This window comes from Ailuropoda melanoleuca, chromosome 10 (genome assembly GCF_002007445.2).
Source record: "Ailuropoda melanoleuca isolate Jingjing chromosome 10, ASM200744v2, whole genome shotgun sequence".
NCBI lineage: Eukaryota > Metazoa > Chordata > Mammalia > Carnivora > Ursidae > Ailuropoda > Ailuropoda melanoleuca.
In genome coordinates this window covers 94640574-94658779 of record NC_048227.1, presented here as the reverse complement: position 1 = coordinate 94658779, position 18206 = coordinate 94640574, and the positions used below count along the sequence as shown (strand labels likewise).

At 43.3% G+C, this 18206-nt stretch overlaps 1 protein-coding gene across 1 annotated transcript in view; it reads right to left on the bottom strand.

Annotated features, from left to right (window-relative positions):
• MTHFD1L (methylenetetrahydrofolate dehydrogenase (NADP+ dependent) 1 like) overlaps nucleotides 1–13993 on the bottom strand; it is a 70123-nt gene extending 56130 nt beyond the window's left edge. Inside the window, exons 1-6 of the mRNA XM_034669296.1 lie at nucleotides 13887–13993; nucleotides 12579–12629; nucleotides 12435–12488; nucleotides 9223–9347; nucleotides 7516–7616; nucleotides 5414–5550 (exon numbers count right to left, since the gene is read on the bottom strand). Of these exons, the coding sequence (XP_034525187.1) occupies nucleotides 5414–5550; nucleotides 7516–7616; nucleotides 9223–9347; nucleotides 12435–12488; nucleotides 12579–12611 (450 nt within the window). The 5' untranslated portion in view covers nucleotides 12612–12629; nucleotides 13887–13993. The remainder of the gene's footprint in view (nucleotides 1–5413; nucleotides 5551–7515; nucleotides 7617–9222; nucleotides 9348–12434; nucleotides 12489–12578; nucleotides 12630–13886) is intronic.
• Between the last annotated feature and the right edge of the window lie 4213 nt (nucleotides 13994–18206).

The following is an 18206-nucleotide window of genomic DNA, read 5'->3' as shown; positions in this document are numbered from 1 at the left end:
ACCTCCAGAAAAACCAGTACTATTGTATTTTGGATTTGTAACTTTACATTTTCTTTCCCAGCATTTAAAAGGTAAATGCGTTAAGAATTAAAATATATTTTTAAAAAACCCAATCATGTAACTCGCTAATATCATCCAGTTTAAAAAGCTAGAATTTTCCCCCCAATCTTTGGAAAAACGATTATTCTTTTTTCAAGATTTCATATGTGCAATACAAGTCTATTTAGAATTTTCCAGTTCACTTTTAAAAGCCTTCTATAAGCCACACTAGGCAGTGAATTTACACTGGGAATGACTTTGTGATCATTTAGCTTTGCTCAAAAAAACCCAACACCCTTTGATCCTTCAAATGGGAGACTTGTATTTTTCCCTTCTTGTGTTAGTACTCGTTTTGAGGGTCTCTGTGCTCAGAAGGAGGAGAAATGAGATCCTCTGAGAAAAACAAAACGGTTCTCTTATTTCTGGGTTATTTCTTATACACACAGCTGGGACTGACCCGATTTGTCACAGCTGGAGGCCATTTCACCCCGTCCTCCAGCTGAGTCTAACCACAAATTCAGAAGAGGCTCTCTGCGAGCAGTGCGAGTGAGGGTGTGCACGCAGGGCCCCAGGGAACCTGTCAGCCTCTCTTCCCTGGAGAGGGTACCACTCCAACTCACGAACACTAGACGCAGAACATTCTCCCGCCTCAGACTGCTTTTGGCATCAGGGTGAACTCATCAGGGGGAGGCAGAGATAAGCCAGTTCTCACTGGGCGGGCGGCTCAGTCCAGTCCCCACACTGGGGAGACATTCCACTCCAGGGAGCTGGGAGGCTGAGTGTGGGGCCTACGTGTGGGGGTGGAAGGAGCCCTACCCAGAAACATCACACCCAGTGCTTTCGCTTACTGACAGCCGATGCTCCGCGAGGATGCAGCTAATGTGGACAAATGCCCAGACATACTTCCCCTCCCCCACGTATCGATGCACAACTTCTAGCAAAGCCCAGAAGTGACGCTCAGAAACAAAGCAGGAAACCTTAATTTTCAGTGACACACTCAGATGGGCATAAAACGGTCAAGCTGCAAAGTACAGAAGTCTCCTCTCTTTGCCACAAAACTCTGAAAAGGCAACTCTCCATTCTTCATGCTCAGGCTCCATGGAGAGTTTACGCATAATCGGAATCCGCTTCTATTCCACTAACTCTATGTAACCGTTCCTCAACATTGTAGGAAGGAATATAATTCCCATAAGAAGTAATCAATAAACAAGGAACCCCCACCAGACAGGACTGGAAACAGAGTGACTTCTGAGGAACACAGAGCTTGCAGGAAGGAAGAGGTCCACAGCTGTGGAGTGAAGGCTCCCTGTTACATTACTTAAAGCTAGTAATACTGGTGAAGAAGGGGGGGGGTGTAAAGGCCAAAGCTGGGCACCCACTCTCTCCCAGACACTCTCTCTTAGTCTTGTTTGGTTTCATTCCTTCCATCTCCAGATGTGGCAAGGCCCTCCCACAGCGACTCTCTCCTTCTGCCAGCCATACATTGGAAGCGTGTCTACTGGGCTTCCAATGAGAGACCTAGGTCTCAGTATTTTATTAGCTTATTTCCTTATGATTTCATTGACCCACTGACTTTTCCACATTCTGAAACCGGCCAGTGTCCCTCCTGACTCACATTAACAGCAACCAAGCTACTAATGTGGATGTTTGTAGGTGCCAAGTTCTGTGTTAAGCACACTTGTACGACTGCATCCCCCCAGCAGCCCTATGAGGGCGGGAGTGTTATGACCCTGATTCTACACAAGGAGAGACAAGGTTCAGAAAAGTTAAGCGACAGCTAAGGCTTGAACCAGAGCTGTTTGTCAATAAGGCCTATGTCCTACTGCTTACCAAGAACACAAACGTGTTTGAGTCCAAACCCTCCAAGGCAGTTCCCACTGGTCGCAACAGGCAGTGATCGCCTGTAGGTCATCCCAAACTGGAGAGGCCACGTGTAATGTAGGAGGTGGTAGGCAGGACTCTAATGTTATGTGGTCACTCCTGATCCTCAAACCTCTCATGATGGAAATCCCCAACCAGACGGCCAACGGGGGGAGGCTGTGCCATGTAAGGTACAAATAGGCCTGTAACAAATGCTTTGCAAAGATGATTTCCTTCGACCTAATAGCCATAACCCTTTGTTTCCCCTTTTCTTTCCCCAACTCTTATCACTGTTGATAAGGAGAATCTAAATGTACTATAATCTTACATTGCACTATTTATTCATTGTTGATGAAATGAGAAAACAAAAATCCTGACCTGTTGTTACACTTACACGCTCGCTGTTTTTCACAGTGAAGGGTTGCTAAGGGTGTTTGGCAAGTGAGGGTGGACCCACCCTGACCCGGGCAGTTGCCCCATGATGCCAACCCCGTGCCCAGGTGCTGTTGGTACCACACTACCTGCCACCACTGTGGTCTGCAGAGATCTGCTGACCCTCTGAAACAAGGCCCTAGCAATGGCCTGTGTTTTAGAAATAAAATACAGGAAGAGTGAAAAGCCACATGTCAGGGAGAAGCACGGAGGCACATCTGCGGGGAGGTCCGTGGCTAGGGAAGTGCTGGCTCTGGCATGAAAAATGGAAAGAATAAGGCTTTGTCTTGTGCTGCGACAAGTGGTAAGTAGGCCAGGGAGAGGGGGGCCAAATTCCAGAGGCCAAATCAATTTCAAAGACCAGCAGGAGGAGCCCTGAACCTTCCTTTCCACATTTTTGGCTAAAAGATGAAGCAGTAAGGAGAAAGTGCACAGTCTCTAAGATTCACGGAGGTGCCATCTTAAGTCCCCAGGACTCGGGACGCAGAATGGCACGCAGGAGGCAACATAAACTATTCAAGAGAACCTTCCAGGATATCTGAAAACAGGAAAGTTTCCCAATTTCTAGATTCTCTAGGGAGTAAAGCCACTTAATCGTTCTCAGAGTTAGGATGAGATTTATCCCAAAGAACAGTCAAGGTGATTTGTTTCCATAATAAAAAAGTACTTTGAAAGATGTCTTTGTTTTACCAAAATACAGATACAACCAGCAAACTATCTGTGACAGCTGTGAAAACATTCAGTTGCCAATGAAGGTATTCTTCTCTTTTTCACCACAGCTGTTGAGTTCAGAGCTGGGTTTGTTTTCTTCTTCCACTAAGCTTCCAAATCAAAAATTCTCGGCTCTGAATTACAAAGTGTAGTCCTCGGATTTTCTTGAATAGGCTGCCACCGTGTGGTCACTGCTAAAAAGGCACATAGGTTTTGAGCTTACTTGAGAGACCACGTTTCTGAGCTGCCTGAATCAAAGAGATTTATTAGATCCATTTATTAGATCCATCTGCCACTCAAATATTACACTTCTCCGTCGAGACACCTGCCTACCCCGGGCAAGACTACAATCTGCTCGTGTCTGTTCTCATGGGGCAACATGAGGGATGTGTGTTTTTCGATGTTGTTCTGCAGTTACTTTATTGTCCCTAACACACTTTAATTTAACTTCACTTTGCTCGAAATTTGTAAAAATTCATTGCCATTTTTTGAAATTAAAAACTTTATTAACTGCTCCAGCCATGAAAATGTAGAAGGATGATAGAATTAACCTGGATACCCAGCCCATTGCCCAGAAAAAAGGCATGACCAATGGAAGTTGGGTCTCCTTTCCTCCTACACCCACATCTTTGACCCGGTGAATGGTTGCCTGATTTGGTTCAAGGACCATATATTTCTTTATTCTTTTACTTTATATACGTAGTCCTAAAACCTTGCTTTTAGACCTTAAATAAATGGTGTCACATGCAATATACCCTTTTGCAAATGTTTTTCAACGACTGCTATATTAAAAAATTCTTTCACATTGATATTTACAGCTCAAGATCTCTTCACCATTGTCTTGTTTTTGCCCTTCTATCTCTGTGTAAATTTTATTTTTTTTTAAAGATTTTATTTATTTATTTGACAGAGAGAGAGCACAAGCAGGAGGAGTGTGAGAAGGAGAAGCAGGCTCCCTGCTGGGCAGGGAGCCCAATGCAGGGCTCGATCCCAGGGTCCTGCGATCATGACCTGAGCTAAAGGCAGACGCTTAACCAACTGAGCCTACCCAGGCGTCCCTAAAAATAAAATCATCTAGGATTGATGACAGTCTGGTATCTTCCTTTCTAATCATTATAAATTCTCCCTTTCTTCACATTACAGCACTGTCTAGCAATTCCCATACTGAGCTGATTAGGAGTACTGATAACAGGCACCCTTGTATCTTTCCAAATTTTACAAGAAATGTTTCTAATATTTCATTATTAAATGAGATACTTGCTCTAACTTTTTGCAGACATTTACTGGGTTAAAGAATTCCTTTAATTTCCTAGACTAAGAGGTTTTTTAGAGAAAAAAATCATAAGGGATTTTATCAAATGACTTTTCTGTATCTATGATGGTGACAGCATAGTTTTTAATCTGATAATGTGGTGAATTATGTCAGTAGATTTTAATGGATTTTTCTGATATTAAACCATGCTTGCAATTCTGTGATAACTTGGTGCTGGATCTGGTTTGCTAACATTCTGATAATGATTATTTTATCTATGTTCATAGATGGAATGAACTTGTAATTGTCCTTCAACATCCTATCCTCTGGTGTGGGCACTCATAAAATGGATTAGAAAGTGTTCTTTTTCTATTCCTTGGAGAAAAGAATATGATTTTTTTTTTTAAAAGATTTTATTTATTTATTCGACAGAGATAGAGACAGCCAGCAAGAGAGGGAACACAAGCAGGGGGAGTGGGAGAGGAAGAAGCAGGCTCATGGCGGAAGAGCCTGATGTGGGGCTCGATCCCAGAACGCCGGGATCACGCCCTGAGCCAAAGGCAGATGCCTAACCGCTGTGCCACCCAGGCGCCCCAGAATATGATTTTTTCTTTGATGGTGGTAGAACTCCTTTTGTTTGCATGTTTGGTGGGTAGAATGATCCAACGTCTTGTATATAAGTCTAATAAATTTTACTTAAATCCATTTTGTAAGTTACATTTTTTAGAAGTTTTCATTTCATACAAATTTTCAAATTTTACCAGTCTAAAATTGTTCATAGCCTCCTTTTTAGAAAATAATTTTTGTTCTACAGTTCCGTCCCTTTGTTCATTCCTCATGTTTCTGGTGTTCTCTTTTTGTTTCGCTTATTCTGGATAGTGGTGTTTCCATTTTACTAGACTGTTCCAAGAACCGACTTCTGGCTTAGTTGATAATCTCTCACATATATTTGCTTTCTATTTCTTTAATCTCTGTTTTTTTATTCTTTTCATCCTTTGATATCTTCTGCTGTTCTTTCTCTCACTTCTTATGTTCAATGCTTAGCCTATGCATTTCTAGTCCTTTTCCTTTTCTTAGGTAAGCACTTGAAATGATGTTTCCCACATGAAAGACGCTTACCTTGCTTTGAAGCTGAGGTGTTTTCCACTGGGAGCTCATGGTCATGGACCCTCTTCTCTGGAACAGGCATTGTAGGGCAGCTTCCAAAGACCCATGGGCTCCTATCACCAACATCTTTTTTCCATCTAAGTTGACACCTATCCACCACATAGAAATTCAGTATTATAATCAAAACTTCAGAGCCTTCCTCCCAAGCAGTTTTAGCATAAGGAGAAAAGCACCTTTTAAAACTTCGCCCTCTGAGCCAAGTTACAGCCTACAATGACTATCAGCCATGATTTATTCTTTCTTTGTGAATGCTATGGTTGAGTGACGGAGAATCACCATCCTGATCATTCACATGATGGAAAAACAGTGTCTACGTGGGTTATCTCAGCTTAATGGCTCATGTCTGAAAGGTATATATCAAAAGTCAATCTTCTAATGGAACTTTCATATATATTTTGAAGGAGTTTTTTTTACTGAAGTATGGTTGACACACAACGTTACGTTAGTTTCAGGTGTACAACATCGCGATCCGACAAGAATGTATGTCATGCTATGGTCACCGTGAGCATAGCTGCCACCTGTCACCATACAATGCTATTTCAATACCACTGATTGTATTCCTCATGCTGTACCTTTTATTCCTGTGACTTCTTCATTCCGTAACTAGAAGCCTGTACCTGCTACTCCCCTTCACCCATTTTGCCCACCAAGCTTCCCCCCGCCATTGGCAACCAGCAGTTTGTTCTCTATGTTTCTGGGTCTGTTTTGTTTGTTTGTTTGTTTTTTTAGATACCACATATAAGTGAAATATATGATATTTGTCACAAATGGCAAAACTTCACTCTTTCTTATGGCTGAGTAATATTCCATTGTATATGTACACCACATCTTCTCTACCTATTCATCTGTCAGTAGATACTTAGATCGCTTCCATATCTTGGTTATTGTAAATAATGCATAGGAGAGCATGTATCTTTTGGAATTAGTGTTTTCATTTTCTTTGGGTAAACATCCAGGTAGTGTTAATTATTGGATCATATGGTAATTCTATTTTTTAATTAATTAAAAATTAGTTAATTAATTTAATTAATTAAATTAATTAATACTGGTTTCCACAGTGGTTGCACCAGTTTGCATTCCTACCAACAGTACACGAGGGTTCCTTTTTCCCCACATCCTCATCTACACTTGTTATTTCTTTTGTTTTTGATTCTAGCCATTCTCATTGGTGTGAGGCGATATCTCATTGTGGTTTTTATTAGCATTTCCCTGATGATTAGTGATACTGAGCACTTTTTCTTGTGCCTGTAGGCCACCCGTATGTCTTCTTTGGAATAATGTCTATTCAGACATTTCTAATATTTTAATTGGATTATTATTATTATTGGGTATTGGGTTGTGTAAGTTCTTTATATATTTGGGACATTAAATACTTTGCAAGTTTTGTTTGATAGTTTATGTTTGGGTGTGGAGGAGGAACATTTGCTTCTCTTTTACTAAGCTGGAATAGAGAAAAATTTAGTTAAATTTTTATATACTCAGCTAAAAGGTCCTTAAAATATATGAAACACACAGTAATAATTTACTCCTTGAATCTGATAGCCAAAAAAAAAGAAATTATTCATATCTATGTCACCGACATAAAAGAGCAAGGTCAACGGGAGAATAATGGAAATTAAATACTGATTATTGAAGGAGATACTGCTCACTGATAAATCCCAATCGAGGTTTCCAAACCCTGCACTATGTCTGACTGCTTCCTCATTTAAATCTTAAATATAAGTTTTATTTAAGTTTACATATTGACAGATTTGAGAAGTTGAAGCTTGAACATTTTTCATTGTTATTTTGAGTGTTTCATGACAGAAGCCAAGCCTTTGTTCACAACAGGCCACTCATCTTGACCAGTTTCTTTTCAAAACTGTAATACAGTTAATCTTGTTAGAAAAGTTTGTCATAGGCATTTGTATCTCCTAGAAGATGAGAAAAAGAGCCACCATTGAATATCACGTCCATGTTTCAATTAGAATCTTCTGGAAAGAAATCCTTATTAAAAAATCAAGTAACTCCCCCCAAAAAAGAAAATCACAGCATTTCTGAAGGAGCAATCATACCTGACTTTTCAAGAAGTTCAATTACAGCTCTAGCCACAGGTGAGACATAACATTCATGGGCATCCCCACGGACCAGCCTCCCCAGGTTTATGTCTGTTACTCTGAATTTGGAAAAAAAGGAAAATTTTAAGTCAAAACTTGGTCAAAGCTCACTCACCTGTAACTCACACATATTAATCCCGAACAATATCCACATGATTGTTGGATAGACAGGATATAATAAATCATTAAATATAAATTAAAGAGTAGACAGTAATGAAGGCCACTAGCTTCTTAGAGCAGTGCCTTGGGACTCTGTGCAGTGGCCGCTGTGGGTTGGGCCAACCTGCCTGCACAGCAGAACCACGGCAGCAGGCCATGCAAGGCCTCGCTGTGCACAACTGCAGGGAGCTCTGTTCAATGCACTCCATGGAATGGTGTCGCTAAAGTGCGCAACACCATTGTCATGCAGCTGAGCCCACTTTCTCCTTGAGGGAATTTATATCTCAATCAGTATCAAAATCCAGGACCAATCCTAGAAATCTGGGGTGACTTAGCAAAACACGGGATTCACAAGTCTGATCCCCATTTAACATCAGTACTGACCTCCTTAGGAAATTAAGAAATAAAACCTGGGCAACCATGTCCTTTGAATGGCTTCTACGCTCTTCCTCATTCAAATCCAGGACTGTATGGTCCCTAACTATCTGGCTGAAACCGATGCTCTCAATACAAGTTAGTAACAAAATGGAGACACACACAAGTTTTCATAGCTCTCTCTTTTCACCAAAAATTTGAAATTACACTTTGATACCACGTTCTGGATGTTTTCTCGTTGACAAGGGCTTCTTCTCCCTCTGGTTAGTCTAGCACAGGATCAGAGATTTTCATGACAACTTTCCAACCTGCGTTGGGGTCTATCCTCGGTCTGAGTGCCCACAGAGGCTAGAGGAACGGAAGAAGCCTGGGTGTGTCCGGGAGGTGGCAGCCTTTCAATCCAGCTCCCACGGGACATACTGGATTGGGAGTCTAATTTTTAAATTTGTCTACAACCTTGTAATGCTAAATACATGATATTCTTTTTGGCCACAGTACAAAACACTTCCTATTTCCACGTAGGAGTATAAGGTTTTTAAACCCCCGAGAAAAGTCCTGATAGTCCACATGGATGGGCAGTACTCCACATTTCATCAAGCGGATGTCACGCCAGGACATGAGTCAAAGACAAATATTAGCGCACCACATATTTGTAGCTTTCCCTCTCATTTCAAATAAAACCTTGTATTATGAATAAAATGCTTGTTTTGCTTTCCTCAACTGGACTGGGACTAAGGAAGCATAGGGTACTGCTGGTGACTCAGGACTCTGGGTTGTTTCTTTAGTCTGGCAGAATTTTCAAGGAAAAGCTTATTTAGAAGAGGAAGGCTGGCCAAGGACTCTGTAAGTCAGACAGGAGGTCATGAAATGAATGTCATGGTATGAAGGACGTTATTTCCAGAATGGCACCCAAGCCCTATGAAAGGCCAAGTGCCTATTCCAAGATATGTAACTTTCTTACAGTATGTAATGGAATTTAATAAGCCCTCAAATTCCTGAAATAGTTAAAGGATTTCTTCCACTCTTAATTACGGACACAGTTGAAACAGTGGAACTAAAAGGAAAAATAGGTCACAGTAGAAAAGCTCGTATAGCAATAAGACTTGATTGTTTTCTTTTATATTTTCTCACCCATCCACATCTTTTTCTGGTTTCAAGGCATTGAGGACTTTGTTACTAAACGAGTTCTCGGAGATCTGAAGGGCAAGGCCATGTACTCTGGTATCTTCATTAATCTTCAGGATTTCATCTATAATCTACAGAGGAAAAAAAAAACCCTAAAATCAGTTCTACAAAAATAAGACCCAACAAAAGAAGCTTTATATAAAAAAATAGAGTCATAAAAATGCATCTGTTATCATTTTTTTTTCACTCCCTGTTGAAGACTTGCAGTAAAGCAGAATGAAGAAAATCTATTTTCTCTTTTCACCATGTTTATAAAAGCTTTCAGAAGGAGTGTGGCTGAATTTTAGTGACTTCTCAGTCTTTCTTATTGTGCTACTCCCTGCCACAACAGAACAAAGTAAAACCAAAGCAAACACTGAGGTAGACAAAAGACAATTCCGTGTCCATGATTATACTTGAGTGAGACACACTGCCAGCTTTCAGGGAGACCAGGAGGCACGAATCTCAAGTGTTCCAAGCTGGCCCAGACAAGCCTGTGTTTCAAACACAACGTGTTCCACAAAAGCTTCCCAACTGTCACCCCGAAGAAGGCAACACTCAGACCCTCCTGTTCCCTGGACCTGAATGGACCCAGAAAGCATTTCTGAAGGCTTATGATTGATAAATTCAAAGCACAGATATCTCCTTTTTATAGGAAACACTAAAATAACTCACTATTTCTGAAGAAGACCACAGTACAGCTTAGGAAGGTAATGCAAAAAATGTAAAAGCTAATGAATGGCTAGGTGTGTCTTTCAGTACGAAATGCTCTGTCCCGTCTGTCTCTATTTCATGCCAGGAGATAACATATGGATTCATTCCACTTCACAATATTATTCGTTCAGAAGTAAAAGAGATACCAGCCCACGGACACGGGTTTCACTGTGAGAAGCATTGCTTTACTACCTCGGTTTCACTGCCTAGCAAAAATCACCGTGGCTATTTCCACCTGGTGAGAGAGGAAAACACTGTGTGATACACAAAAACCAGAAAGAAAACTTTGTTTCCTTTATTCACCACACTTTCACTCATTCAATAGTTGTTGCGTGTTTTGAGCACCTGCTCTGTGCCAGTTCTAAGACAGGAAATACAGTTGTGAACAAAATGCTTGCGCTCCTTGAGCTTACGTTCTAGTGGGGAAGACAAGAGGGAAAACAAAAAGTAATAATAATAATAACAGTATAATCTCTGGAAATGGTAAATGATGGTAAAGAAAACTAAAGCAGATTAAGCAAGGTAAAGGGCTAACGGAGTAATGACAGGTTGGGGTGGTCAGAGGGAGTGACATCAAATGAGAGCCCAGTATGAAGTGAGGGGTCTGTTGTTACCTGTACCTAGGATGTGGCAGAAGCAACAACAGAAGCTTAATTATAAATTAAGATCCTTACTCTTTTCCAACATAGTAATACCACCACCATACAAACTTACATTCACCAGAATGTCAAAGAAAAACGGAATAGATGACTCTGTCAAAAAATAAGTCAGGGAATAAGAAAAGTGAAGGGCTAGCAGTACCAGTGGCAAGCAACCTACACGCAGACAGTGGGTTTCCTTCTGCAGAGGGACAACAAATATCTCTGCGTTTATTAATGCTGGTATGACAGGTGTCAATATTTGTAATATATTATAAAGGCAAGTGTGGCAGAAACGGTTTGACCGTATACATTTTCCCTCCTTCCTTAGTAATAAATTCTTGATTTTTAGGTGCTATAATAAATGGTTTAAGGCCATCTGGTGTAAAGACTATGTTTCCCAGCTCCCCTTGTTCCGCGACCAAGCAATTAGGTTCAGGACAATGGCACGGAAGCATAACTGTTACTTTCAGGAACCGTTCCTGAAGGGAAGAGACTGGGAACCTGTCATTGTCCTTGTCTTTCCTTTTTCTTGCTGGTGACAAGTTGCTGAACTGAGCCCCATGATCTGGGAAAACAAGGAAGGTTTAAAAATCCCCCCCATCCTCCGTATTCTGCAAAGAACCAGATACAGACTCTTAAAAATTCCCATTCACTGTCTCCTCAACGATTAGGTGAACTTCTTGCCTCCACTGCTCAATCTGAACAAAATGCTGAATATGTCAGTTTCCTTCCGTCCCCCAGCTTGCTCAACGTTGACCCATCCTTCACTTGGTTAGCAGACAACTCTTTCTGAGAATAGAGTCTGGCCACAGTAAAACATTCTCTAACCTACTATCCCATCAAGGGCCCCTCCCATCCCACTTTCTCACACTGAGTTCTTTCTGGCCTTCTCTACTCCTCCCTGTAAAAGTTAAAACCTTCTGCCTACCTCTCAGAGGATTATAGATCTTATGGTCAGAGTATACTCCCTATTGCAACAATCCTTTTGAATTATGTCTCTCCTTACTCAGTCTGGATTTATTTGACACTGGCTAGAATGTGGATGTGATGTACAGAGTTGAGTCTGTTATCGTGGATATGAGATAGCAAAACAGACAACAGAGCAGCAAGATCGAAGGAGACTAAGTTTCTGGTGACCTTGTGATGTCACCATACCAGCCTGCTTCTAGACTTTACTTATGTACGAGAAAAACAAACTTCTGTGTTATTTCATATTCTGTTATTTGAGGTTTTCCATCACTGGCAGTCAAACCAAATCTTCGCTGCCGCAGCCCGTCTAAAGAAACGTTAGCCACACAAGGACCAAACGCTAGCGTGGCCCGTGGTCCAGTGTCCTCACCACTGCTTATGGGGGTGGCTGCTTCTCCCAGGCTTGAGATGACACTTGCAATTATTACTCCCACAGCATTTGCCTGGAAAGGACACTGAAGATGATCTCATCCTATTCCTTTATTTTCTTGATAAGGCAACTGTGACACAGGGAAGCCAAAGGAATGGCCAAGGACAAACAACCCGTCAGGACAGAGCAAAACCAGAACTAGTCCTCCAGACCCCGACACCCAGACAATTTCCGTGAGATGCTGCTGCTGTGGTCAAAGAACACAACCCAAGTCATCACGCCTGGCTCAAGTCTTCAACAGAAACACGTACGAAAGGACAAACAGACAAAGGAGCAATTACACGAGAGGGAAAAGTGAACTCTTCCCTCTAAGAATTCAGCCACAAGACAAGGCTGATCTTTTCCAATGACAACTAAGACATGCTAACCGGTATGTTACGTCTACAGAGGAAGGCACCCTGGGTTCAAGAGCCCGTGGTCGTTACCTCGGCTTCGCTGCTATCCGGAGGAAGGCAAATGTGAGTGATGTTCAGACCAGCCTGCAAAAGGAACACAAGGTTCTTCTGTCACTGTGAGAGGACGCAGGGTCAAAGAATTATGATGAATTTGTAGAATTCAACAATCCTCACCTCCTCCGCCAAATTCTGGTTGATTTCCTGCATCAAGTTATCATCACCTGCCTTAGGAGATGGGAGTAAGAAGGAGAATGTAACAGCAACAAAAATAGCTCGAAAAAGCACAAAACGTAATACGGAGACTAAATTTGTGATTATAAATTACCCAATTTATTAGAAAGGGAAGGAAATACAGAATCTCATTGCTCACAGAAGGAGACTAATAGCTGGTATTTATTGATATATCAATTTCTCAGCTTTCAAATTATGTTCCTTTTAAAAAGTAACAGCCCTCCTAAGGCTTGTGCAGCCACCCAGCCGCACCCTTTCTAAATGAAGACACCAGACACAGGGGTTTAGACGACTTGCTCGTAGCTGGAAACCTATCAGCAAGCAGAATCCCAGGTGGTCCAGGCTCGGATAGCTTTTCTTACTACCCCTCTTGCTTGCCTATCATTTTAGGGGATGTGGAGACAGACCCCCAAGAATGCAAGTGACTTGAGCACTGCTCCACGGTCTCGAAAATCACAGCACTGATGGGACTCCAGGCTGCCATTCTGACACATTATGTGCGTGCCAAAAACGACGGTGGCGGCCCAGCTGCTGTGCTGCGTGAGCTTCCCGGTTTGGCTCACCTCCTGACTGCCCTGCACCTGTTACCCCATGGGGATGCCAAGAAGGACGGCAAACAGCACCAACTACAGTTGGGAACGAAGGGGCCGCAGCCAAGAGATGTACATGAAATGCCAAGCCCTTCTGACACGTGTTGACGTGTGGCCCTTCAGGCTTACAGCAGGCTTTACCAGGTTTCGTAGTAAGAGCACTAAGTACCGTGCCTCACCGAGCGTCTGCCAAAGGCGGGAACTTTCTCCTTATCACATTCAAGTCACATCTGATAAGAGTCTCTGAGTACATACGGACACAGTATGCCCTATGGAACACAACTGATGTGGGTGCCTACCTCCTGGTCTCTCCAAGCGACTCACTCTCCAAGTGCCTGGGTGGCTCAGTTGGTTGAGTGTCCGACTCTTGATTTTGGCTCAGCTCATGATCCCAGGGTTGTGACACTGAGCCCTGAGTCAGGCTCCACACCCAAAGGAGAGACTCACAACAGACCCACTCAAGCAGGGAGGTAACTAACCAGTAACCTGGTAGAAGCGAAATGTCCAAAGGAAGAGGGAAAGGACAGTATTTTCATCTCTGCCCTCTCCTCCCTGTTAAGACCACTTCTGGGACAAGAAACACCCTGCTCTTCTGTACAAATTCTCCTCTACGCTGAATGGCGTCCTCAAAGCGTAGCACTCAACCAGGGGCTCGGCTTACCTGAATTATAGCAAGCACCGGCTTAAAGGTGGGGTTTTTTTCTTGCAATAAACTCAGAACCTCTTTTGAATTCTGAATGACTTCTCTGCATTGAGAAAGAAAAGACAACACACAGTCTTTGTTAATGACTAGAAAGGACTGATCCAACACATTTTCCTAGAAAGTGCGTTACTGCAAGTGAAAATAGTTAGCCGGCATAAGGCTGCGCTCCCAGCGTGGGAAGTGTGGCGAGGAGGGGCAGGCTTACCATCTTGAGGTACAACACAGAGTAAACTGTGACCATCTGATTTTAAAAATCAGCAGAGGCGTGCAAACTAGGTGGTAACAATGATTTTCCAGGGGTGAATTCTCTTGTATTTTCCAAGTTGACTGTAATAAAAACGTCGCGTTTCTTTTTAAACAATCCCCTTCCTCCACATCCAATCCACATCCATCCTTATGGGGTCCCATGGGGACTGCAAACATTGGTGGAGGGACAGGGAGGGAGCTTGCTGTCAGATAAACGGTGGGTCAAGATAAAACGCAGGTCCCAGAACTCAAAGGAATGTGAAGGGAGTGGGTGGGGAAGAAAATAGAGGGGAAGGGAGGGGAAGGGTGGAGGGGTGGGAGGAATTGGAAAAGGGAAGTGGGGGAAGGGAAGGGGGGATGGGAACAGAAACACCAGGGATGCATCAGAATTTGATACTCTCCCAAGGCCTCCTAGGGAGAGAGCCTGCCAGTCCCCTGGGCTCCCCACGACCCAAGTCTGCATCTGGATTTCCTAGAAGTCCCAGGAGGTACCACCGCCACCTTAGCACCACTGGGAGGAGGGCAAGGGGTGCCGGCTCAGGCAGGGCAGACCTAGATAATGTGGTACAAGTCACGTGTTCCTTCTGCAGGCTTCTGGGAGGAGCAATTTCAGACTCGTTCACCACCACTGCTGGGACACGGTCTCACCTGCATATGAAGTTGGCTTTTTTCCTCTCACCATAATAGACAAAAGGCTCAGCCCAGGCAGTATCCAGGTCCCATGTTAAGACCATCTTTAAATTTCATTTTCTGTCTCTGATAGAGTCTTACATGCACCGAACAGCTTCAAAAAACTACAAGGTGAAGTTCCAGCCAGACAGCATCAGCGGTAAATGGCCGAGGGCCCAAAGGCATTGCTCAGCACCTCCCAGTTTTCGGAGAAGCCGATGAAGGTACGGGAGCAAACTGCTCTTGAGTAGGCAGGTGAAGAGAGGGGTGCTCGGGAGACACTGAAAGGCTTCAAAACTCAATCAGGACAAGCCTTCCCACCCGACACTGGGCGACCCGAGACAGAACAGGCAGGCATGCACGCAACTGTACGTGACCTGCGAAGATTTTCGTCTGTTCTGTTTCTGAAGAGTTGGCCGAAGCAACTTAATTCTCCAAGAAATAACTGTGTTATTGTGTTGAATAAACGAGACTATGTGAAAGTTTACAAACTGCCTGACAAATGAGCACTAAAATCTCCTGCCCATAACGTGTGGCCGAGGGCCACGTGCTATGCTGTTTCCCGCCTTTCATGACTGCTAAGGTGGGCTGTTGGGTCCTTCTTTCTGCCGGGTTCCAGAAAAGTCACTGGAGCGTAGGTCCTAAGGGGCTCTTGGCAATGTGCGTGAGGCTCACCTGGGGAGCTTGGTAAGAGGCAAGGTTTCTGTGCCTCAGCCCAGAAGGTCAGATTCAACAGGGCTGGGTGACGCCTAGGAATGTGCATTTTCAGTGATGCCTAGGAATGTGCATTTTCAATTTCAACAAGGGAGCCAGGTGGCTCTGAGGCACAGGCAGAAGGGGAACAGCCATGCGCCAGGATGCGGGCCTCCCACAGACCAACACGATCAATTTACTGAGTCTTGAACCAACTCCAGCAGCCTCCTCTGGGAAGCAGGTCCTACGGTGGATATGTCTGTTCTCACAATCGTATAGTTTTTTTCCGCGACTCAAAGCTACCCTAGGACACCAAAAAAATACTCACTTGACAGCAACAGTTTTCCCAAAAAACTGCTCACTGCTTTGACTATCCCTCAATAAAGTGAAGGCACCAAACACGTCTATAAAAGCGCAAACCTGTCACCCACAAAGCTAATAAAGCTGGCTAATTCCCCCCACCACTTGTTGTAAGTGTGATGCTTCATTCTTTGGGGTTACTCATCATTCCCACAGGGATAAGCGAAGCAACCATGAAAACAGTCAGCAGGCTCTATAAATCTAAAAAGTAGCAAAAACGTTTCTAATCAGAGATTTTCCCCCTCCTGGGAGAAAAGCTGCCTTGTCAACTTGCAGCTAGAAGGAATGCGTGACTCTCCAGCCAGGCTGCCCTGTGCAACTAAAATTCAGGCCCTCACTACCAAAAAAGATTGTAAGAATTTGTAGTAAAGTAATTTGTAATAATGTAACTAGTAGATTAAAGTATCTATGACTGGAAAGGACTTCAATTACCTCCATTTTGACCTTTGACTTTCTAACTGATGAAATTCTTCCTTGCAGCTTATCTCTTCACTCCGGCAAAAGACCTGGAAGGCAAAGCATCCCTAGATGGGGGAACGCAAACTACCCCCTCAAGCAATAAGGACTGCCCTGAGCCAGCAAGACCCCACCCCCGGCTGACCCCAAGCCAATGACCCGACCTTTACTGCCCACCTGCCTGTATCCACCAACCTGATCCCCCCATTTTCCTTATATAAACCTAGAAGTATTTTCAGCACTTGGGAGACAGTCCTTGAGATGTTAGTCCCATCTTCCTGGTGCTGGCCTCACTGAAATAAATTTCCTTCTTGTTTCATCCCTTGTCTCTCTGCCTTTGGATTTTGTCAGCGGTAAGTAGCTGAACCTGTTGGTTTGGGACCTTCAGAGGTGGGTGCTATCGCACGCGGGCACCCTGGTTACACTACCACTGACTCCACGGACACGCTGCTCTCCCTTCGGCTGTGAAATACTGTGTTCACTGGGCATAGGGCTGCTGGAATAATGACCTCATTTCTCAGTCTCCCTAGAGACTGTGGCCAGCAGGAGTCTCGGAGGCAATGGTTGATAAGGTCATTTAAAACGACCAATTTAAGTACATCCTGAACGCGGAGTCCTACTTTATTGATTTCAAAGGCAAGAGAGGGACCAGTTACACATAGAGTTACAATTTTCAAAACAGTGTCTTCCAAAGACAGCCATCAGTATTCGGAGAAATAGCCCAGGCTGAAAGCCCCACAGAGCAGTTTAATAAACCTACAGCACTGGTAATTTCGTGGATACATTCAATATAATAGTAACAGTAGTACTGACACAAGCGATGATGGCTTGGATGATGGGTACTTCCTATGGATACTCACATGCGTTTTCCTCTAACAGAATTCAGAGCGTGAGTTGCACATGGTATCTGGCTAGAGAGCACATTTCCCCATTTCACCTGTAGCTTGATGGGCTCATGACATTAACTGGGGGCCAAAAAGGTTGTGAGCACTGACCAGAAGGAGGCGAGGAATGTGCAGCTGGGAGAAACATACACCAGCACCCCAGCTCCCTCTCCCTCTTGCTGGCGGGGAGACAGGAGCAGCTGCCTTTCACCCAGAGCTGAAGCAGTGAGCAGAGATCATAGGGTCATCACCCTACCTTGCCTGTCTGTCTCCCTCTGGACAGTAAGGTCCACAACACTTGGGGGTATCTTTATTAAAGCAGCCTAGCCTGTTTCCTACTTATGCACACGCCTGATCTGGGAGCTTTAATCGTATTTGCTGTGTTTCATCCAATTTCAGATAGAGAATGAAAGACATACCACTGTTTTACAAACCACGAAGAAAGAAAAACAAGCTGGCAGTTAAACTATGGCACAATCTTTTCTTAAAAGAGTGTGTATTTTGTAAATATTAAAAGAATTTTTAAGACTTATTTAGACATAGATATTTTTTGTTTGCCATAAACCAGTCATATGAGCATGAAAAGTAAAACTACCAAACTGAAATATTCCTAAAACTTCTTCACATTCAGGATATGACTCTTCTGAGTGACTTTAAAAAAACAAAAAACATTTATTTACGTAATCTCTATACCCAACGTGGGGCTCGAACTCATGACCCCGAGGTCAAGAGTCACATACTCCTTGGACTGAGCCAGCCAGCAACCCGAGTGACTTTTTTGATTCAAGAGTCCTTGAAGGCAGTTTCTTTTCTTTCCCCCACACAATATCACCCTCTGTGCCATCAAGGGTGTTAGTGATGTGGCATTTTTTGAAAAACCATGTCACTTTTGTTCCTGGGGTTTTCCTTAAATTCCTGACACCCATTCTGCAAGTTTTAATTTTAGAGCTTTTGCGATTCTACCAGCTAT